Consider the following 22,477-nt stretch of genomic DNA (forward strand, 5'->3'; position numbering starts at 1 on the left):
TGACGGACTGGAAGCCTGTGGGGAGATGCCACGGAGCCCGATGTGGCTGATCGGGACCCTGTTCTGTCTTCCCGGCTCCCCACTCCAGGACACACGTGACAGCGGGGCCGAGGTTGAAGTAACTAACTTAAGCTGACTTCAGTGATCATTCCACGAGAAACCAGGCCTCCTCCAGTGACTCTGAAGCAGCAGTGTGAAAGACTCAGAAAAGCAAACAACTTCTCCAAATGAAGGTCATGTCCCTGCAAAAAGAAAAAGAGAGAAGAGTGGTAAGTGAAAGGTGGGCCTTGTCTCTGTCATCAGAGGACAAGTGCCCAGCACAGTCCCTGGGCTCAGAGCAAGTGACTCCTACATGTGGCTGAAAGGAGGAAAAGAACAGAATACGGGTTCCTAGGGGAGAAAAATACCTACGGAAAACTCACTAAGTCGCTAAATAAGTACAACAGAGGAAGAATGTAGAGAAAAGTCACGTCTGCTAGATTGAGGAGTGGCAGAGAGGTCTCACATTTAGGAGAAAAAAATAAAATGATAATAGTAATAATAGTAACAGCAGTTAACGCTTTGTGCCAGACACTGTTCTCCTGCTTGACTGTAAATTCCAAAAGGGCAAGGACTTGGCCTCTTTCACTCACCTGTATACACAGCGCACCTAATTCAGGGCTTGGAAGGCATTCAGGACATGCTATGCATTTACTGTGCTTTAGTAAATGAATAGATAAAACAGTTATGCGTATGGGAGGGAGGTGGAAATAGTAGTTGAAGTAAAAAAAAAAAAATTTTTTTAAGGATGGTAATTATGAGCTCATTTTCTCTAACATTATTGAGAACCAAGTAGGTGTCAGGCATTGAACTTGGCCCTGAAGATAAAGAGGTTAAAAGACAAGGTATCTTCTGGGCTTGGCGAGATGGCACTCGAGACTAGGGCCTTATTCAATGAACCAACACTTACCAAGCTCACCAAGCTCCAGTTCTGGGACAGGTACCCAGCTGGGCACTCTGGGGACAAAGAGATAAGGAAGTCCCTCTCCCCGCCCTCCAGGAGCTCACAGTGGTGTAGATGGGGTGTCTGTGCCAGAGATGGGTGTACAGGGTTGTGATCAAGACAGGACATAAGGAATCTGCCTAAAGGGGGGGTCAGCCCAGTTACCTTTCACGACCAGACTTCAAGCAAAAGGTAATCATTGCTAACCATGGAGCTTTTGGGATTCCTGCACTGACTGGGACTTTTTCATGTAATAAATTCCTGCCCCCACTCCCAGGAATCTGTATATATACATTTTTAATGCTCTAGAACCTGGAAAAAATGGGTTCCTCCAATCTACAAATAAGCACTAAGACTACATGATCCTCAGCTCTGTGATAATTTTAAGATTGGATGACATAGTAATACAGCGAGCACAGAACTCAGACTCCCATTCTATAAAAGGGCCTTCAGTATTTTGTGTTCAGTTATCCCCAAAGCATTTAAAAAATTTAGATGTGGTAATTGCTCGATATATGGAAGCAACTGTTGCGGCTGCAGCTGAGTCCAGGGCTGCAGATATCCATCCAGGGCTCATCAGTTGAGTGAGGTTTCCCACAGGAAGCCAAGGAGAGCTGCAGGGGACTTCTCCCACAGCCGCCTACCCCTGCCAACAGGTTCGGACCAAATCTAGCTCCACAGTCGGCACAAGCCAGATCCAGGCTTGTCCCACCGCCTGCGTCCCTTGCTTGTATCCACCCTCTTTAAACCCTGCCCAGACTGGACCCACACAATTCATCTGGGGACAGAGTAACTAGTTGAAAGAACCGGGGAGGACTGAGATCTGGTCACGAGCAGCTGCGATCTAACCCCGCACCTGGGGATTTGTGCCATTTAAAGCACTAGACAGCTGTTTTGTGGTGGCTGTGCCAACTCATGCTGTTGAAAAAGCGCAACCCCCACATTGCCCCCTGGTCAAACTTGGGAGGTGGGCGGCAAGACAAAAAGGTCTAGGAGCCCCACCAGCTGGGGCACCTCCCTCTCTAGCCCTGGGGCGGGGGGCGGGGGACGCTGCTCTTTTCACTGAGTGCGGCTCCGGTGATGACACATGATTCCCAAATCCTGAATGTTACCTTTGAATCTAGACACCTCAGACAGCACTCATCATTCCCCCTCACATCTGGTATCTTTTCTCCTTGATTAGTGCTTAACGTATTACACAACATCTCACCCTCCAAGTTGTGCAAACCATAAAGGGTAGCAGCATAGAGTTGAAAAACGGGTCTAACTTCAGTGAGACACAGATTACACAACACGGTGAACAAAAGACCAGAAATAAATAAACGAATATTCCCTTGGATTTTATAACTAATCGACAGAACGCATGTTTGATGGGAAAGTTACAAGATTTCCAACCTGCCCCCTCATCCTCCCTTCTCAGCTGCGCAGTAAAGAGAAAAGTTTTCAGTAGTCTCATAGCTTCCTTTTATATTCATGCTGAATTTCAAACCAACACACGATAGTGTCGAGGAGAAAGGCTTCAGCTTGCTTTTTCATTACCTCTTACATAAAAAAGAGTTAAGACTTCAAAACCACACCATTTCACTCTTCATAGAGCTACTTTTCATCAGTCAGTGACTTGGATTGTACTTTCACATGCTTCAATAAGATATGACAATTGTCACTAAAACAAGGATTACAGGTCCTGCTTTTTCTCTATTTTGTTATGCTGGGGTGCGGGGAGGGGCAGATGCTTAAAGATCCTTCTCAGGTGTCGCCAACCTTGTTTTCATAGGAACTTTCAGAGACCGTGAAATCGGATGATATATGAACCGGGAGCAGGGAGACCTGGATTCCAATTCTGACTCAACAGCTAATGTGGCCATCACTTAACCCTTTCTGTGCCTCAGTTTCCTTCTTTAGAAAGAGGGACACAACTATCCTGTGAAGGAAGTGAGGGCAGGCACCAGCACAGTGAAGAAGAGAGCTTTCAGTGGCAAGCCCTTAGAGGTAAACAAGACTTGGCTTTAAATCCCAGCCCTGTCATTTAGGGATGGTTACTTTAAAATGCTCTGCTTCCCTTTCATGGCCCGTGGTTAACTAACACCTGTGCTGAGTATCAAATGAGATGCCATCTGTGCGGTGTCAGCAGAGGTGGCTGTTCCTTGCACTGTGTGCCTCACAGGTCCTTGGCACTCAGATCTGGGGCATAAATGCCCACGTAGATCAGGTATGAACCCATTCCTCACTGCCCCTGAACGCAGGGGAACGGGAGCACTCCCCTAAGGGCTGGGGATGGGGGACAGGGAGGCAAAAATCTGAAACTGTGGCTAAAGCAGAAACACCGCCCCCCTTTTGTTCATGCATGTGTCACCATACCTTGCTCTAGAAAAGGTGTACCCTAGTTCAATAAAAACCAGCTGCTTAGCGCTGGTGGTGGTGAGACTCTGCCCAGTGACTCTCTTTATTGTAAATCTGAGACCATCTGCACAGCACCCGCGAAAAGGCCGACTTCCAAGTAGAAGCGCCTTCCTGAGCAACATTTGCCTGAAGTCGATATGGCCCGTGCCCCCCCGCTGGCGGCTGGAGGAGAGGACAGGGACACCAGGGCGCTAACCGTTGGGACAGCCACCCTGTGCAGCCCTAGGCTTGAGATCTGCGGGGTGAAAAAGCCACTGCTCGCCACCCGGACCCCCGGTCCTACGGTCTGTCGCTGCAGCGCTACGACCCCAGCCACCGTAGCACAGCATCCCCGCCCTTACATTGCGTTTGTTCGGGGATAGGAGACTGTCCCGCGCTGCAAATCAGCACTGGTGATTCACTGACACGTAAGTATGAGTGGGACTGGGGGGTCGGGGTCGTGGGCCTTGCTGGAGCTTAGAGACGCGAGACCACAAAAAAGGGGGAAGAGCTCAAACCAAACCGTCGGTAGATGGGCGCCCTGATCTAGGCGCGGTTGGGCAATACATGCGGTACCGCGACTCCAGCACAGGTCCCCAGAAAAGGGGAAACGCTTTAAGGCAGAGAACCGCCGGGCAAGCCAACGCAGGGCAACCCAATCCGGGCACAGGCAAGGCAGCTCTGCCGCCCCGGGCCTCGGTTTCCCTGTCTGCAAAACGAGGGCTTTGGACTAGAGCGTCTCCCAATCCTACTGCAATCTAGAACTCTGCAATATTCCATGCTGAAACTGTCCGAGGATCGGAAACCGGAAAAAGAGGGGAAAGTGAGGGAAGACGACTAGGGAGGGGAAAAGGACGAGCGGGTGGGAGACCACGGGAGGGAAGAAGGCAGACGCCCGGAACTGGCTTGGCGGGTTTTCAACCTTGCTACTCCTCCTCCCACACCTGAGTTTCTCACATCTCGGCCAAGACCCCACGGCTAACGAGTTTGGGCACCAGTTGGTCAGGCTTCCCCCTCTGCACACCAATTTTCTAGAAGCCATGGGGCAGGTGGTGGGCAGCACAATAATGCATGCCAGAGACGGAAGGGGGGACGGTCCCGGCTGGGGTCCGGAGGGCAGGTGAGTGGATCTGGGGCTGGGCAGGGAGTGGGACCGCCAGACCGGGAATCGCAGAGCGCCCGCTTCTCAGTCCTCGTGCCCCGGGCGGGCCAAACTTCATTCCCCAACTTTAGCAAGGGGAGGGGGTATTCAGGGGAAAAAAAAAAAAAAAAAAGGAAAAAAAAGTTGCTGAACTTTTCCCCCAACTCTGTCTCGGAGGCGGACCAGAGGGCGGTGCCTGCACCCTGATTCGCCGCGGGCTCTTGTCTGAAGGCTGCGATTGGCGCGCGGGGTCCGGGGCCGGGAAGAGCGGGCGTGGGGGAGGGGAGCGGCCCTCCCAGCCCGCGGGATCGGCTCGCGCCGGGAGCGGGTTAATTTCAAATCGGGGGCTTGACTGCTCCTGGACGGTCACGCTCCCTCCGCCCGCCCGCCGGCCCGCCAAGCCTGGTCCCGGCGTTTCCCTCCGTGGCACCCACCTCGGCGCAGCGTGAGGACCGACTGACGGCCCGACACGCGGGCTCCCGGACCTGAGCGGGGAAAGCGGTGCCGAAGTGTCCCCCGCTCAGCCCCCGCAGGCTCCAACCGTGAAGTGAACTGACAGGTCAGCGGGACGCAGAGGGATGCGGCACCCAGCCGGCCCGGCACTGGGAGAGAGATCGGGAGGGCTGCGGCAGCGACGGCCGTTTCCCGCCTCTCGCTCAGCCGGGGGCCGTGGAGGGAGGAGCTGAGCTCCCGCGCAGAGGGGAGGGGGCGAGCGAGGGGGAGGGGCGGGGATACCGTGGTTCCGGGCGCGGGTTTGCCCGCGCTCAAGCCCCGCGCAGCCAAGGGGCGGTGCCGGCCACGGTCCGGCTTTCCGCGCCAAATTTTTAAATCGAAGGCGGAAGGTCCGGACCCGCCCCTGGCGCCACCAACCAATCGCAGGCCCGCGTCCAGCTCTCTGATTGGTTAGGAATCGTTGCCCTGGGAACGGCGAGGATGCTGTCCGGGAACTGCAGGGCTGGTGGCGCGCGGACTGGGCCCGGGGGGAGGGGTAGTTGGCTGGGCGGAGGGGGAAGTGCGCGGGGCGCGGAGCGGGTGGCGGCCAGGGGACTGTACCTGGTTGCTTCACTGAACCAATGCAGCCTCCTTGGTGAGATCCAACATCGTGGCGTGAACGCGCCACCCGAATTGAGCGTACACAGCGCCTTTCATCTTTTAAGGATGTCCTAAAAAAAAAGAATAAGTCTTAATTATAAGGCGCTCTTTAAATACCCGGAGTATGTTCGGAACTTAAGAACTGAATTTGGAAGTTTCCCATCAAGCTATTTCCCAAGTCTTTACTGCTGAGCCTGTGCAAGTGTGTGTCAGGGGAAAAGTTCAGGCATCAAGATGTACACTTTTATCCAGATGCTTGGGGACGTGTCTGCTCAGCCGGAAGCAGGGCTGGGACGCTGGCTCCGTCCCCAACCCTGACCTGTGAACAGGTGGGTGCTAGTGCTTGCTACAGTCCTTTTCGGTGGGGTCTGGAGAATGGCGTGCCGTCCCTGAAGGTGGGAGAAAGCTGTCACTGGAAGTTCTGTGGTTTGCTTTGAGTCTCATGACAGTGGATCGGTTTGCTGAAGGAATTTACTGGCGTTTGATGGGAGTTCTCTGCCCAGGAGCGTGATCTCTGGTCGGGAATAAAATGTAAATGTAATTTGTCATTTTTTCGTTAGTCTTTGTTTAAGTGGCCTCTGGTGTCCATGAGGGAATATTCAGCCGATCTCCTGGTTTTATTTTTCTTTAACTTTATTTCCTTTTCTTTTTAAGGATATTAAACGTTTTAATAGAACTGATTGAACTACTTAAACCATCAGGGTGTTGGGAGCAACTCCAGTTTTTCATTTTTAAAGAAACTCTAAATGTATGAGAAATTTACAGAATGGAGAATGAAAAGGTACCTTTTTAACTTTAGTATTCATCCTCGCAGTTTTAAAAGCAATGCCATCCTGATTTAACCCTATGATTTTCCCATATCCAATATCTTATTACAGCTACATCCCTTTTTAGTTAGCTTCTATAAAAACCCAAAAAAAAGGGAAATTTAATTTTTAAAGAGGGGAAGAGTTTGGCCAGAGTTAAGGTAATCCAAAGCTTTTAATAGTTCGATTGCAAATGGAAGTCTCAAAGAAATAAGCAGAGAGAAAAGGTATTTTTTTAAGAATAATAAAATTCGTTAGCTGCATTATGATATTTCTCAGAATTCTTGAACAATTAGAATTTAGAGAGGGCATCTGACATTTTGAGATCAGATTTCTTTTTGAGATGATTTTCTACTGAATCAGCAGCTTCTTAAACTTGGGGGCCATAAATACTATTTGTGAGATAGGCATTTTGTAAATAAGAATTGTCAGTAGGGGTGTCTTGATCAGCGTCCAGCTACTGATAGGTTGAAAAAGGCAAAGTTCCTAAAAGGTTTAGATACTAGTCAAATGAGAATTGCTATTGTGTCTGATAGTCTGAGGTAAAGGACAGCAGCCTTTAGAGAAATCCCATTCTTGGGTCAGCACCTTTCAGGTGCACCTGCCCAGGAGGGTCCCCCATTGTATTGTCACACTGATTTCCCTGGAAGAACACCATAGTTGGATTGAGGACATTCAGGTTCAAGGCCTGTGTAACCTCTCTCAGCCAGCATCTCCTCTTCTGCAGACCAGAATTACATGTAGGATATGGTGAGAATACAAATAGAAAAGCACTTGATAAATCCTAAGGAATCACGGACATGTTAAACAGCCCCATTAATCTTTGTTCCTAAAGTCACTGGGGAATTAGTGAGTCTCTGTGTTCTTTTACTTATTGTCATTCCAAGCATTTCCTTTAAAATAGTGATAGATAGAGAGTAAGAATGTGTGAAGTCCCCAGTGTCCAAAAGTGGAAGAAACATAGTCTCCATTACTCTTACTTGTGAACTGCTATTCATTTACCATCATGTCTCAGTGGCAGTCCTGCCTCTGCCAGGAACCAGCTTTGTGACTTTGGGTAACTAATTTTATCTTATGGGGCCCCATTTTTCCTTCTATAAAGTGAGAAGGGTAAATATTGTAAGAGCAGACTTTCTTTGCTCGTCGGCACTCTGGGTTTTGCTCCCTTCTAGCTTTTGCCTGTAAGTATGACCATATGCCAGCCCTCACCCTGGTCTCCTTGGCTTTCTGACTCTTCCACGTCAGTGGTGTTTTACTGAGCGCTCAGTGTATGGAGCCATGTGCCAGATGAGACACACAGATGAATGGGACATGGTTTCTGCCATGTAGGCCTTCACTTATTGCAGTGTTGTGTGTAAAAGTCACTCCTAGGAGCTTTGGATCATTTAAAATTAGCAGTCCTATTAGAGGAAGCTGAGTGAAAGGTGTATGGGAACGCTTTATACTAACTGCAACACTATTCTAAATCAAAAATGATGTCAAAAAGGTTTCAAAATTCTGCCTTAAAGGTTTTTTTGTTCAATTCTTGGAACATAGGATGGACTACAAAATTAAAAATGGGAAATTTAGCTAGTAAAAAGGACAGTAAGTGTCAAGTGATCATTGGGATAGTTACTAATTTAATCGGCCCTATAACCTCATAGGCATTTTTCCCTTGACAATATTTTATTTATTGTACAATTTCTAGAATCGAAAGCTGTATGATAAATCCTGTTTTATGGTGGATTTAATTATTTACTTGTTTTAAACCAGGAAAATCTCTTTTTTGAGCCACATAAAAGAGGACTAATGAAAACACCTCTGAAAGAATCCACTGCAGCAAATATAGTGTTGACAGAGATACAGCCTGACTTTGGCCCTTTGACCACACCCACCAAGCCCAAGGAACTCTCCCAGGGAGAACCGTGGACACCAACAGCCAACCTGAAAATGCTCATCAGTGCCGTGAGCCCCGAGATACGAAATAGAGATCAGAAAAGGGGGTTGTTTGATAGCAGAAACGGATTACCTGAGGCCAAAGATTGTTTGCACGTAGGTTTGCAAAAGGCTGGGAGGAGGCTGGTGTGTGTGTGTGTGTGTGTGTGTGTGTGTGTGTGTGTGTGTGTGTGTAGGAGCAGGAAGGAGTAGCTATTACAGAAGTGCCAGCAATATGAAGCATCAACACCCACAGACTTATTAGCCTGGGAGGAGGCTGGTGTGTGTGTGTGTGTGTGTGTGTGTAGGAGCAGGGAGGAGTAGCTATTACAGAAGTGCCAGCAATGTGAAGCATCGACACCCACAGACTTATTAGCCTGCTTCGGAGCACAGGACTCCATGAAATATAGCACTAGGAATCCTGAGCCTTTGACTTATTTCAGCACAAGCCTCCTTTTTCGATCTGCCACGCACGCGGTTTACACTGGCTCCCACTTTTCTACCCCCAGTTTTGCAGCTGTTGAAGCTAAGTGTGTTAGCCATCGAGGGCAGATGACCCTAATAAATCTGTCCAACTCTATTTCCGATTCAGACATGACTTACCTCTTCTTTTGTAGGAACACTTATCTGGAGATGAATATGAGAAATCCCAACCAAGTCGAAAAGAAAAAAGTTTAGGATTGTTGTGTCATAAGTTCTTAGCACGATACCCTAACTACCCCAACCCTGCTGTGAACAATGACATCTGTCTTGATGAAGTAGCTGAAGAACTTAGTAAGTATGCAAAGAGCTCACCATTTAACCATATAACCATTTCAGGTTAATAATTAAAGTGACTTCATGGACTTACTCCTTCAGACCCACGCTCATCTAGCCAGTGTTCTTAACGACACAGATAATGCCACATGGAAATTATAAATCTCTGAAGCCTTTTATTATTATTTTTTAATGTTTATTTATTTTTGAGAGAGAGAGACACAGAGTGTGAGCAGAGAGAGAGGGAGACACAGAATTTGAAGCAGGCTCCAGGCTCCGAACTGTCAGCACTGAGCCCAATGCAGGGCTGAATTCACGGACCTCAAGGTCATGGCCTGAACCCAAGTCAGTCGCTTAACCTACTGAGCCACGCAGGTGCCCCTCTGAAGCCCTTTTAATTTAAGAATAAAGGCATATAGTTTCCAACTTCTGTGAGTTTTCAAACAGAAGTAAAAAATCACAACGGAGATTGCTTCTGATTGTATTTCAAAAGCTCTGAAGCTGTAAAGAAAGACAACATTGGTTGTTTTTGTTTTTTTTTTTTTTTTTGAATGTTTATTTATTTTGAGAAAGAGTGGGGAGGGGCAGAGACAGGGAGACAGACTCGGGAGCAGACTTCCAGGGCAGAGCCCCACACGGGGCTGGAACTCAGGAACAAACCAGGAACCAACGGTGAGAGCGGGACGTGAGCTGCAGTTCAACACTTAACCAACTGACCCACCCAGGCGCCTGGAGAAAGGCAACATTGTTTCATGACTTGTTTCAAAAACAGCTACAACTTTGAACTTTTGTCTGCACTCTCTGGGCTCCCTCACTCTCTCCTTGAAGAGCTAGGCTGGAGAATGGTATCTTCCTGGTTTGTGATGAGCCTGTTCCGTGAGTAGAAGCAGGGCTTTAGCCTCGCCTGCCATTCGGCCCGATTCTGAGGACAATACGTGTTGGTGTTTGGCAAGTTACTGTGATCCTCCTACCCCCTTTATTCTTGTCTTCATAGACTTGAATCTAGTTACAGCTAGAAAGGGGTCTGTGGTAAACTTGGGATACTTTTGGAGTCATGAAATCTCAGAGTCTGAAACTGAAGAGACAGGAAGGATAATTTAATATATAGCTGTCACTCCAGGAAGAAAGTTTTGCTCTTCGGATGCGTGTTTATAAATACTGACTTGATTTCCTATTTTAAGAATAGCCGTTTAGGTTCATCTAGTCACACATACTTAATTGTAGCTTTGCAGGCTGTACTTTTAATTCAGGTAGCTGTTGATCACCTACTGTGTGCCAGGCAATACTGTAAAAGCTTGGGATAACATCAGTGGATAAAAAGAATAACACCCTGGGGTGCCTGGGTGGCTCAGTCAGCTAAACATCCAACTCTTGATTTCGGCTCAGCTTATGATCTCATGGTTTCTGAGTTCGAGCCCTGTGTGGGGCTCTGCCCTGGCAGCCCAGAGCCTGCTTTAGATTCTCTGTCTCCTTCTCTCTCTGCCCCTCCCCCCGCTAAATAAACATTTTTTAAACAAAGAATAAAATCTTTCCTCCTGTGGAACCTACTTTATAGTGGGGGGAATAGATGAGTATGCAAAGGACAGATAAGGAGAGATCATAACAGATATGCAAAGCACATAGCAAGCAAGGTATAATAACATGTTAGGAGGTGATACATGCTGTGGGGAAAAATAAAATGTAGAACAGGGTAGAGGGGGACCAGGAGGGCTGGGAGTGTGTTTTTGCAATATTACATTAGGTGGTCAGGTCAGGCCTCATTGAAAGGGTGACATCTGAGCAAGAACTTGAAAAGATGGAGGTGGGGAGTGATGAGGACATCTGGAAGAGGGATTCCAGGCAGAAGGAGCAGCCCAGTAAAAGGCCTTCAGGCAAGGGCACATCTGGCAAGTTCCAGGAACAGCAAGAAATCTCAGTGCTTTGTACCTATTCTATGACAACTGCCTGTGTGTGTGCACATGTGTGTGTGCATGTGTGTGCACACACGTGCTTTGAAGAGTAATATGAAAAAAAACCAGCTTGTAATGTGTGGGGTTTAGAATATTAAAAGGCTTGGTTTTGTCACTTACTGGCTCCGTGCCTTGGCCTGGGCAGCCTGAGCCACCTTCCCTCATCATTAAAGTGTGAATAATAATACCTGCCTCACCAGTTTAGGATAAAAATTTCCTGAAGTTGTATGGCACAGAGTAGGTCCTCAATAAATGTTACCTTTCCAATTCCTATTATCCTTATTTACACGCTATGAGAGCAGAAACGTGTCTGGCTCGTCCTTACGCTCTTTGTTGACTGTAAGTAGAATCGTGTCATCCAGACCCGCTGACTCATAAACCGTGGAAGAAAAAGTTACTCAGTTCTCTACACGTTGCAAAACCTGATCCTCGTTATGTACCGTTGCTCATTCTTTGCAGATGTTGAGCGGCGACGCATTTACGATATCGTGAATGTCCTAGAGAGTTTACACATGGTGAGCCGCCTGGCCAAAAACAGATACACTTGGCACGGGCGACATAATCTCCACAAAACCCTGGGGACTTTGAAAAGCGTCGGGGAAGAGAACAAGTATGCCGAGCAGATTATGATGATCAAGAAGAAAGAATACGAACAAGAGTTTGACTTTGGTAAGACCATCAGCCTAGAGGATCATATCATCAAATCGAACACCGGCCAGAATGGACACGCGGACATGTGTTTTGTCGAACTCCCTGGAGTGGAATTTCGGGCAGGTGAGCCATGGTCGGAAGAGCCTGGGCCACAGGGCCCTCCTCCTGGGTCTAAAGAAAATGGTTTCTTAGAGAACGTGGTTCTAAAGCAAATCCTGCCTTTTAACATGCTAAAACGCTGTGGTTGTCAGCTGTCTGATCAGGTTGTGGTATTTTTAGCCCTGTTACTTTAGAAGTCACTTGTCCCTTCATGAATTTTAATTCTCTAATCCTCCTCCTCCTCCAAAGCTTCTGTAAACAGCCGCAAAGATAAGTCTCTAAGAGTGATGAGCCAGAAGTTTGTGATGCTGTTTCTGGTGTCGACGCCTCAGATAGTAAGCCTAGAAATTGCTGCCAAGATTCTAATTGGGGAAGACCACGTGGAAGATTTGGATAAAAGCAAGTTTAAAAGTAAGTGTCAGGACTGCCGTGGGCTTTCGGACCTATTCTGAAACCGTAAAATGTCGCTCAGAAACGTCTAAATGAGCAATACATTGTCAAGTGGGTCTGGAACCCAGATCTCTGCTCTTATAGGGAAGGGTATAAATAACTCTTCTAAAATTGTTCCCAGAAGTGACGTGCAGCCCAGTTGAAAGAATAGGTTCAGCCAGACCTGCTCGAAGTAGGAAAGGGGCCTGGGCTGGGTTCCCGATGCAGAGCTCTGCCTGCGCCTCAGTGACAGGCTTTGCAGGAGCCTCCAGAAGAGGAGAGTGTGGAAAGAAGTGCTCAGCACATGGGAAGGGTCTGCAGCATGCCCACGTCTTCTGGGGGTATCAGCACACCTCCACGTAGGGCATGAGGCTAGCCTGAACAGGGGACCCGCCTGACGAGGGGACCGCTGTGGGGAGTGCCCGGGAGCCATCACACCGACTCCTTCCCCGTTCCTGTAAAGCTGCACTAATCCCATGAAAGTATATTCAGACATCTCCAGGTTGATAGTGTCTCTATAAAGACAAAATTAAGTCGAGAGTAAAGGCAGTAATACTGGCAATTGGCTCGGGAGATGTGCAATTTCAACCCACTACGGATGGGCTGCCTGCTTTTTCTGACTCACCAGACAGTTTTCAGCTCTGCGTTTTGCTAGTTAGTCACAGCCTTGGAAACCATTCCAGGAACTGTGGATGTGTAATTTGCTGCATCCCCAGGGAATTCAAAACCTTCTGGCATGGCTACGAAGAACAAGGTCAATTTATAATTTTGTAGTATCAAGCTGGAAGTAAAGACCAGTTTCTTGTAACAAAACTTTTTAAGGTGTGTAAGATTTGTAGAATTAACGAATCAGTGATTTGCATATAACATAAGGACAATATAAAAGTTTACAAATTTGGGGGCACCTGGGTGGCTCAGTTGGTTAAGCATCCGACTCTTGATCTCCGCTCGGGTCATGATCTCACGGTTCGTGAGTTCGAGCCCCGCGTCAGGCTCTGACCTGGCAGTGCAGAACCTGCTTGGATTTCTCTCTCTCTGCCCCTCCCGGACTCTCTCTCGCTTTCTCTCAAAATAAATAAACATTAAAAAAATTTTTTTTTAATTTACACATTTTGATGGGTTATAGCACCCTCCATGCTTATGATACTAAATAAATCTCATTGTTATAAACTGTCACAAGTTGGAAAGCAATACATTTATCATTGACGTTTCATTTCTATTTGTTCATAAAATTCTTCTGAATCTTCATTAGAGGATTACCAGTAATGGGGACTTTTTATTAAAAATTCTGTAACATAGTTCCCGATAGGGTGATCTCACAAAGTCATTTTTCCTTTTTCAACCTCTGTCATTTCTAAATTCAGTACCAGTAGTAACAGTCTTTTCAATATTTAAAACTATTTTCTTGTTTGAATTAATGCAGTATCACCAGAATAACTTAAAAGAGTCACATTTTTCTCTGCCTGACATTGATGACTAGGATAGCTTTTTGAATATATATGAAGTCCTCAAGAAGCAAAGTCCTTTGATCTTTCATTATTCCATTAAGTGGTATATATCTTTTATTTTCTAGCAAAAATTAGGAGGTTGTATGATATAGCTAATGTCCTGAGTAGCCTGAATCTTATCAAGAAAGTTCATGTTACAGAAGAAAGGGGCCGAAAACCAGCTTTTAAATGGACAGGCCCAGAAATCAGTCCAAATCCCAGTGGTATGTATTTGTTTTCCTTCATTCTCTGCTTCATTGTTTTCAATTAATGTGCGTTGGGAGATGTTCCCCCTTCCCCTTCCTGCCCACATTCCCACATGGAAAGAACATATATAAGTTGTTGGAAAGACAAAGACAAGTGCCAATATGGAAAGTCTGGCTACTGGTTCCATCAACAACCCAAGGGCCAAAACACCTCCAACCCTGTACTCACGAGGCAGAATCTGTGCGTGACAGGATCTGAAAAAGTGGAAAGCATCACAAAACATAAGATACTATTGCTTAATTGTTAGGCTGCCCAGTGACCATAACAGAGCCTACACACATCGAGAACATGAAGTGAATTCACTCCAGTATCAATATTCTAGTCTCCATCTCAGCTCCAGGGTTCTGACATTTTATGTTCCATCAAAGATCCCACGCAGAAATGTTTAAAGTAGCAGGAACATGGGCCATGGAGGCAGAGGGAAACTTAGCCTCTTATTGGCTATGTGGCCTTGAACAAGTTACATCTCCAAGGCTGTTTCCTCACCTGCAAGATGGGAAGAAGAGTGGTATCTTTGCAAGGTTATTGCAGTTTTGAATATATATTGACTGTTGAACAATGCAGGGGTTAGGAATGCAGTAAAAAATCTGCATATAACTTTTGACTCCCCAAAACTTAACTACTAATAGCCTATTGTTGACCAGAAGACTTACCAAGAAAATAAACAGTCAGTTAAAACATACTTTGTATGTTTATGTATCATCTACTATATTCTTACAATAAAGTATATGCTAGAAAAAAGAAAATCTTACCAAGGAAACCATAAAGGAAGATACGTTTACAGCACTGCACTGTAAAAAATCTGCATATAAGTGGATCTGCAGAGTCCAAACCTGTTCAAGAGTCAACTGCCATCTCAGAGAGAGGTCCTTTGGTGCAGGGGATTCAGAGTGCAGGCTCCAGGGCCAGACTGATGGGCTCATATCCCAGGCCCACGTTGTACTAGCTGAGAGAGCAAGGTCAGTTGATGAATGTCTCTGAAATGGGGATGCATTTCCTAAGAAGTACCTACCTGGTGGAGTTGTTGAGAGCGTCTTCGTCCATTCAGGCTGCTATAACCGAATACCATACACTGGGTGGCTTATAAACAACAGAAGTTTATTGCAGTTCTGGAGACTGGGAAGTCTTGTGACAGCCTGCTATCTAGATGGCTGTCTTCTGGTCATAACTTACATGGCAGAAGGGACTAGAGAGTGCTGTGGGGCCTCTTTTATAGGAGCACTAAGAGTACTCAAGAAGGCTCCACCCTCATGACCTAAGCACCTCCCAAAGGCCCCACCTCCTAATGCCATCACATTGAGGGTTAGGATTTCAATCTGTGGACTTGAGGGGACCCCATTATTCAGTCCATAGCAGTGAGAGCCACCATATTTCATCAGGGTAGGACTCCACTGATTATAAGATGCACGATTATATATATATATGATAAGAAAGAGAAACCACTAATGATTACACTCTAGCACACCACTGGTTGGCTGTAAGATGCTCTGGGTTTCAGAGATGTTGAGGTGTGAAATCTTACCTCAGAATTCAATTAAAATAAGATTAACAAGGTTTTGTACAGAAAGCCCTTCAGACAGTGTCTATCCCAGAGCTGGTGCTCTATAAATGTTGCTGCTTTCATTCCGAAAGATCATTCTCGACCTACACTTTGACTTCATCTCCTACAAGGAGGCCAAGCCAGCCGGGTTTCGACCCCCTGCCCTTCTCTCTTTCAGGACGTGGCCAAGTCCTTCCTTTCCCCCATTCCGATCTAGAAGTGAAGCGGCCTTCAAAAGACAACTGTGCCAAAAACCTCTTTTCCACGCGTGGGAAACCAAACTTCACTCGACACCCATCTCTGATCAAACTGGTTAAGAGCATAGAAAGTGACCGGAGAAAGATAAATTCTGCTCCCAGTAGCCCCATCAAGACAAGCAAAGGTATGTTTTCAGTCACATCAGGCTCTGCTCTGAAGAATTCCTTTTTATCTGATTTTTTTTCGCTTACTTGATCCCTACGGTACTTGTTAGAGATTTGTTTCAATACGCATCTACCCCGATCCACTCACTTGAAGCCTAACTCACGTATGCATGAAAAGACGAAAAATAATTGGTGGGTTTTAATGGTTATGTGATTTGGAAGGGAGGTGCATGTTTTCTGTTCCTTTGACTTCAATGATGTTTTATCTGTGTGAGCATTCCTTCTTTTGCTGTGACCAACACCACCGCCCCCCTTTCTGTTTTATCAGCTGAGAGCGCTCAGAATCCGGCACCCTTCCCAAGTAAAATGGCTCAGCTCGCAGCTATTTGCAAAATGCAGTTAGAAGAACAGTCAAGGTAGGTTAGTAATACTCTTTAGTAGCGGGATGAATTACTTTTACGTTGCATCGTTAGGATTACTTGCTTTACGTAAGAATACGCACTAGCCTTGGAAACTGGCGCGACCGTCTTCTCTGTAACTTTTATGCAATCATTACAGAAGCTACCTGCTCGTTTCATAAACGCACGGCTACAATCTGGCCCAGTCTTAGAACATTTTAGAGAAGATGTGTTTCCACTGTGTCATATTTTACATCTTGTCTTTTAGCGAACCCAGCAAGAAAGCGAAGGGACAGCTGGAAAGATGCGGGCACTGCAAACCAGTGTCTCCTCTGCACACCCCAGCAAACGCTGAGCTGGAACTGACGGCCCCGCCCCTCATCCAGCCCCTGGGGGTGGTCCCCCTCATCCCCAGCCCATTGTCACCTGCAGTGCCCATGATCCTACCTCAGGCCCCTTCAGGCCCGTCCTATGCCATCTACCTGCAGCCTGCCCACGCCCAGACCGTGACGCCACCCCAAGGCCTGAGCCCGACAGTCTGCCCCGCCCCCTCTTCTAAAGCTACAAGATCAAAAGACTCCACAGATGCCACCACCGAGAAGGCAGCCAATGACGCCACCAAATCCGGTGCCTCCACCAGGCCTGGAAGCTTGCAGCCAGTGCCTGAGAGACCAGGTGCGAAGAACCGAGACAAGGAGCCTGCTGGAGAAAGAGGCTCAAAGAGGGCAAGCATGCTCGAGGACAGTGGTTCCAAAAAGAAATTTAAAGAGGACCTGAAAGGACTTGACAGTGTCTCCACAGTAAGTACAGCCCCGAACCGTGTAAAGCTTTAGGAAGGGCACAGTTGATTAGAGGAGAATATGGTAGCTTGTGAAATTTACCAGAGCAAAGAGCAGTTTCTCAGAAGACAAGGTTCTGTTCCTTAGTGTCCCATAATCCAAACAAAGCCCCAGACAGCTAATCCCCTGACTGGGATGACGGCAGGGACATTTTTAACCTTTGGAGGAAGGGATTATTTGCTCTCTTTTTAAAGCACCACGGGTGGTTGTCCTTAAGTCTGTTGCTGTGTCACATACTGGAATGCAAACAGCTGTCACGAAAGTCTTAAATAATTTACAAGCAGACGTAACCCCAAATGAATGGGTGGATGCATAGGGTTCCAGTAACTCCTGCTTTCTGAGTCATTACCTAATGTTTGTTGGATGTCACGTACCTGGCATCTGTTGCCCGGAAGATAAACCGTCCCCTCTGTTTTAACTGTCCACTTAAAATTTAAACCAAAATTTCTATTTTATGTAACAGAAAAATCCAGCGTATCTTGGCAGATTGTAGGTACACTTGATGCATTGGTTTCTAGAGACTTTGATGTTCCAGGTAATTGTTTTCCCTAGGTGGAGTTAGGTTCAGGAAGGAATTAACATTTATTAGATGCTTACCCATATACCAGGCAGCAGAAGTACTAGGCATTTTTATATAGGCTATCTCATTTTTCTCCCTCAGGACAATTACATATGGAGGACATTATCACCAAATAAACACCACTAAACATGGAGGCAGAAGTTAATCTCTCATTTTGTCCCTGCTATTAACTCAAGTTATTTTCCTTCTCTACATCTTGTTTTTCCACATCTATAAAGAATTTATTCCACGACTTTTTCCTGATCATCTACTGGGTATAAAGCACCGTGCTCTGGATCAAATCAAACCCAGCACCTGCCTTTGGTGACTGTTGCTTTTGAATACTTGCCCCAGGGCCACGTTACAGTTTTTGTGAGGTTAAGTGAATTTATTACATGATAATATACATAAAGGGGCTTGTGATCCTTTTAAGGCACCGTATAAGCTGAAGGGTATTATCTGCAACTGTTGTTATTAAAGAGGCTTTAGAGTTTGTCAAATCTTCCCTGAGGATGGCCTCATGGTAACCATTCAAAACATCTATTATCTTGGCATACTATCATTTTGCATGTAATATACATGCTAAGGGGAAAATCACAAGGCTTTGGCTTGATTCAATTTTCTGGGAGGTCCATAATCTCTTTGGGCCAATGGATATGATTTAATAATGGTCTCCTGTTGCTCGCTTAGTTATTCAGGATTAGGATTTTCAGTAGATAGATTTTCCGTGTGCCCCTGCTTCTCTTTTCATCTCTACGACTTCATTTTGACCATTTCTTTTTAGCACGGACTAAGCTGAACAAAGGAAATGAGAGATTTGTGTGTTAATTCATTCAACAAACATTACTAAGAATCTGCACTTCTGTGGGTGGAGAGAAGACAGTTTATAAACAAACACAAATATGTCAGGCAATGAACATAAAACAGGCTGATAGAATAGGAAGAAAGGGATAAGAGAGCTAATGTAGACTGGATGAGAAGCATGCAAGCTGAAATATACCAAATTCATTCAACCTGCTAATTAACAGTTCTAATTAAAAAAAAAAAAAAGGAATTGGCATCTTAGGTTGAAAGATTTTGTGATGAACGTAGTCTGTAGAAAATTGAAAAATAATTATTAGAGTACTATAGGTTTTGCTAAAGATTTGAAAGAATTAAACCAGCCACCAGGGTAACTTGTACCATGAGAGAGTGTGATGAACGGTAGTGAAGAACAGCTACTTGTAAATCGCCTAAATCCACCCATTAAAACTTTCTGTTCCTGCGGCTTTCAAGCAACCAACGAGTAAAGACAGGGAACAGTGCCAAACATTTCAGAAACAAAACTGATAAATAGCAGTGTCGTGAAACACTGTTAGCCTTGCAGATTTGGAATTCGCTGGTTCCCAAGGAAAAGATGGGACCTATTAACAGCTAGATCAAAGTGTAGACTGTTGTTTTGACAATGGTGAGAAGAAAGATCTGAAGGAAGATAAAAAGAGGGCCCCCAGGTTACAAGAGCTGCTTTTAGCTTTTGCCAGGCCTGCTCGTGGTAAGGCCGAAACAGACTTTTCAGGCAGTTCAGCCACCCATGCAGGCTCTCCGTTTGCTAAAGTACGGGGGCCAAGCAGGCGTGGTGGGGGGTACACACAACCCAACACTGGCCATTTCTCTTTAGGGTATAACTTTATTGCCTGAAGCTTTTGCTCTGTGCCATGAGGGTCTCCAGTACGAACTAATCAGTTCTCTTTTCAACTATAGTTTTTGAACTCTGGTGCCCTGCCCTTCAGTTGGCGCGTTATAAGCATGCTTGGTATCACAGGAACCTAAAGTGCTAGGAAGAATACATCTGTAGTTGTATAATTACTTTATTCTAAATCAGGGGTCAGCAAACCTTTTCTGTAAAGAGCCAGGTAGTAAATATTTTTGGCTCTGTGGGCCCTATGGTCTCCGTGCTGCCTATTCAACCATGCCATTGTAAAAATAGAAGAAAGCAGGTATGGACAGAACACAAATGAATGGGCATGGCTGTGTTCCAATACAATGTTCTTTACAAAAGTGGACAGGAGGCCAGATTTTGGCCCAGGATTTGGCAGCCCCCTTCTCTAAGTCAACATTTCTTAAAATGTTTTCCTTGAATACCAATACTACCAAAAGTTTAGCTGCTAAATTGCCTGGGAAATGCTACCTGCTGGATGCCCCTCGGGGATTTACAATGCATGCCATCATTAAAGCCCCCCAGGAATTCTCCAGTAAAGACGCCATTTTCCTTTGTTCAGTTAACCATTTCCATGGCAGGTTGGACCACGATTCAAGTAGGGACAACTTGCATCCCATGGAAGTAGGGTTCCTCGGAACACTCTGGGAAGTTACCACTCTACATAATTCAAGAACAACCATAGAATAATACAGCAATGCCATTATGGCATCCAACGGCATTAAATGTGGTTCTGACAGCACCACATCACACCAAAAAGTCTGATAGCAGGACTTAGAGATGTCAGTGGGAGGGGATGTGTTGGGCAGATCCTATCTCTAGGCAGGCTGACTGCTAGCTTTAGGACGCTTCCTAAGACCACAGATAACATTTAAGACACACATGGTTTTCAAAAGTCAGGAATAGAAGGGAGGGATATTGTCTTCAGGGAGCCATATAGCTGGGCCACCCATAGCCCATACCATTGGATGCTTTGGTCCTGATGAGACAACCAACCACTAAGGGATAGGAGTCCTGGAACAGGCACATGGCCATTTTTCTTCCATATTTGTGTGTAAAATAAATCCTTCCTCCTTGTTTTCTAGGCCTTGTTCCCATCAGGATACCTAATCCCTCTCACCCAGTGCTCATCCCTGGGGGCAGAGTCTATTCTGTCTAGTAAAGAAAACTCAAGTACACTTTCCCCAAACCACAGGATCTACAGCTCCCCAATCACAGGTGAGTGTATGTAAAACTATTCCAATGTGGGTCGGGCTCAAGTTCACTTAAGCCTTGTAAGCTTCTTGGACAAATGCCTGCGCTTTTAAGATATTTTCCCCCCTTGTCTTTCAGGTGTCATTCCAGTGACATCATCCGAACTCACTGCTGTTAATTTTCCCTCTTTTCACGTAACACCTTTGAAGCTAATGGTCTCACCAACTTCCGTGGCAGCTGTACCTGTCGGGAACAGCCCGGCTCTCACTTCGAGCCACCCCATTCCCGGCCAGAACCCGAGCTCAGCCATTGTAAACTTCACATTGCAGCACTTGGGACTCATCTCCCCCAGTGTGCAGGTGTCTGCCAGCCCCGGAGCCGTTCCTGTGTCTCCAAGAATAGACCCTGTTAGTGTTGTACCAGAAAATGCAGGTACTCAGCAAGGAAGGGCCACCAGGTACGACTCTCCAGTCCCCGGCCAGAACCAACCGAGTGGACAATCAGTTGCTGCGACAGGGGCACAACAGGTGAGAGTATTTCCCTTCAGTGGATTTTTTTCCTGGGGTTATTAAGGCTCAAATAATATCACAGGAGATTCGCTTTTGCTTTGCTTCTTTGGAGAGGGGAAGGATGGGAGGAGGAGACTGAAGGCCTAGCTGCCTTCCAAACCCAGGAAGAGTACCCAGAGAGTCCACAGTACCCCCAGCCAATTGCAAATTATGCCAGGCTCCTACCGTGCGATATGCCCTTCCGGTCCAGCCCTCTGAGGCTATCAGGCCATTCCTATCTGTGTGGGTTTGACTTCCTTTTCCTCTTCCTCTCTTTCCGATCAGCCTGTTCCTGTGACACCCAAAGGGTCACAGTCAGTGGCCGAAAGTTTCTTCCGTACCCCAGGCGGACCAATGAAGCCAATGGGCCTATCCTGCATGGATTTCGATGGTGCTAATAAAACCTCTGTGGGAACTCTCTTTGTCCCACAGCGAAAACTGGAAGTCTCGACAGAGGATGTCCATTAATTGACAGATCTGGCTTCATTTAATTTTCTAAAGAGTTGTTTAATGAGAAGATATAATCAGACTGATTTGGAGAACATATTCTCTAAAAATATTGTAAATATGTTGGGGGTTTACTTAATTTCAAAGCAGACACTTGTTTCTCTACACACACACACACACACACACACACACACACACACATATATTTGTACTAAGCCAATTTCAGCCATCAGTCCTATCAGATAAAAGCAAAAAGTTGAACCTCAGGTATATTAACTGCCGGGGCAGGGGGGAGGGGGGGAAGGATTCATTGTCTCAGCTGTGCCTATGCTATTATGCAAAGTAACTATATTAAAGTTGACTTCCCTTTGAGTGAATATGTGACATGCCCAACGCCGCATCGTCTTCAACTTTGCACAATGAAAATGCTGTGATGTATAATGTTGTATTTTTAAATAGGAGGGCTATAGCTGTATTTTTTGTAATTTCTTTAATCTGTTCTTGTTGCAGTGTGTCCTTTTGTAAAGTTTGCAACAATCCTCAATCAAGTCTATGGAAAAATTATTTATAAACTGTATTTTTAATCATAAATTGTTCAAATTAAAACTTTTCTAAAATATATTTCACATTTTCATTTGGCCAGTTAGGACGCTGTTGGGAGAAAATGAAAACTAACCTCAGAGGCAAGTCCTTGGTAAGGAGAATACCTTCTGGGTTCCTTTAGACCTGCCAAGTGTATAAAATGTTCCCGTGTTCCTCCCCATTCTTGATCCCCCCCTCACATGGCTCTACTTTCTGGAGTGAAAATGGCTTTGGAGAGGCTGTTGCTTGTCCCGGGACATGCAGCTAAGTCTCCTGAGCTTTCCACCATGGCCTGGGCACTTAGAAACCAAAGACAGGAGCAGAGGCACTTCCTACCCTGGCCGCGAATGGCCAGCCTCT

At 46.1% G+C, this 22,477-nt stretch overlaps 1 protein-coding gene and 1 long non-coding RNA gene across 4 annotated transcripts; one reads left to right on the forward strand and one right to left on the reverse strand.

Annotated features, from left to right (window-relative positions):
- Positions 1-227: 227 nt before the first annotated feature.
- LOC109271240 (uncharacterized) lies at positions 228-15,277 on the reverse strand. 2 transcript variants are annotated; one of them, XR_008421183.1, is made up of 3 exons: positions 14,965-15,277; positions 5,556-5,665; positions 228-242 (listed from the first exon to the last, which is right to left on the reverse strand). It is a non-coding gene; the product is annotated as an uncharacterized LOC109271240 (long non-coding RNA). The 2 variants fall into 2 exon arrangements; XR_008421182.1 differs by having other exon boundaries at positions 229-242; positions 4,937-5,665.
- Positions 4,952-22,156, forward strand: E2F8 (E2F transcription factor 8). Of its 2 annotated transcripts, XM_019456509.2 has the most exons (14): positions 4,956-5,061; positions 5,847-5,923; positions 6,249-6,375; positions 8,153-8,431; positions 8,932-9,088; positions 11,479-11,793; positions 12,019-12,180; positions 13,772-13,909; positions 15,671-15,874; positions 16,183-16,270; positions 16,521-17,052; positions 20,432-20,564; positions 20,679-21,067; positions 21,374-22,156. In XM_019456509.2, exons 3-14 carry the CDS (start codon positions 6,361-6,363, stop codon positions 21,554-21,556), a joined length of 2,595 nt encoding a protein of 864 aa, XP_019312054.1. In that variant the 5' UTR covers positions 4,956-5,061; positions 5,847-5,923; positions 6,249-6,360; the 3' UTR covers positions 21,557-22,156. The 2 variants fall into 2 exon arrangements, with proteins under 2 accessions (XP_019312055.1, XP_019312054.1); XM_019456510.2 differs by lacking the exon at positions 5,847-5,923 and having other exon boundaries at positions 4,952-5,061.
- Positions 22,157-22,477: the final 321 nt, after the last annotated feature.

Source organism: Panthera pardus, unplaced genomic scaffold (genome assembly GCF_024362965.1).
Source record: "Panthera pardus isolate Hobbes unplaced genomic scaffold, ASM2436296v1 HiC_scaffold_12, whole genome shotgun sequence".
Taxonomy (NCBI): Eukaryota; Metazoa; Chordata; class Mammalia; order Carnivora; family Felidae; genus Panthera; species Panthera pardus.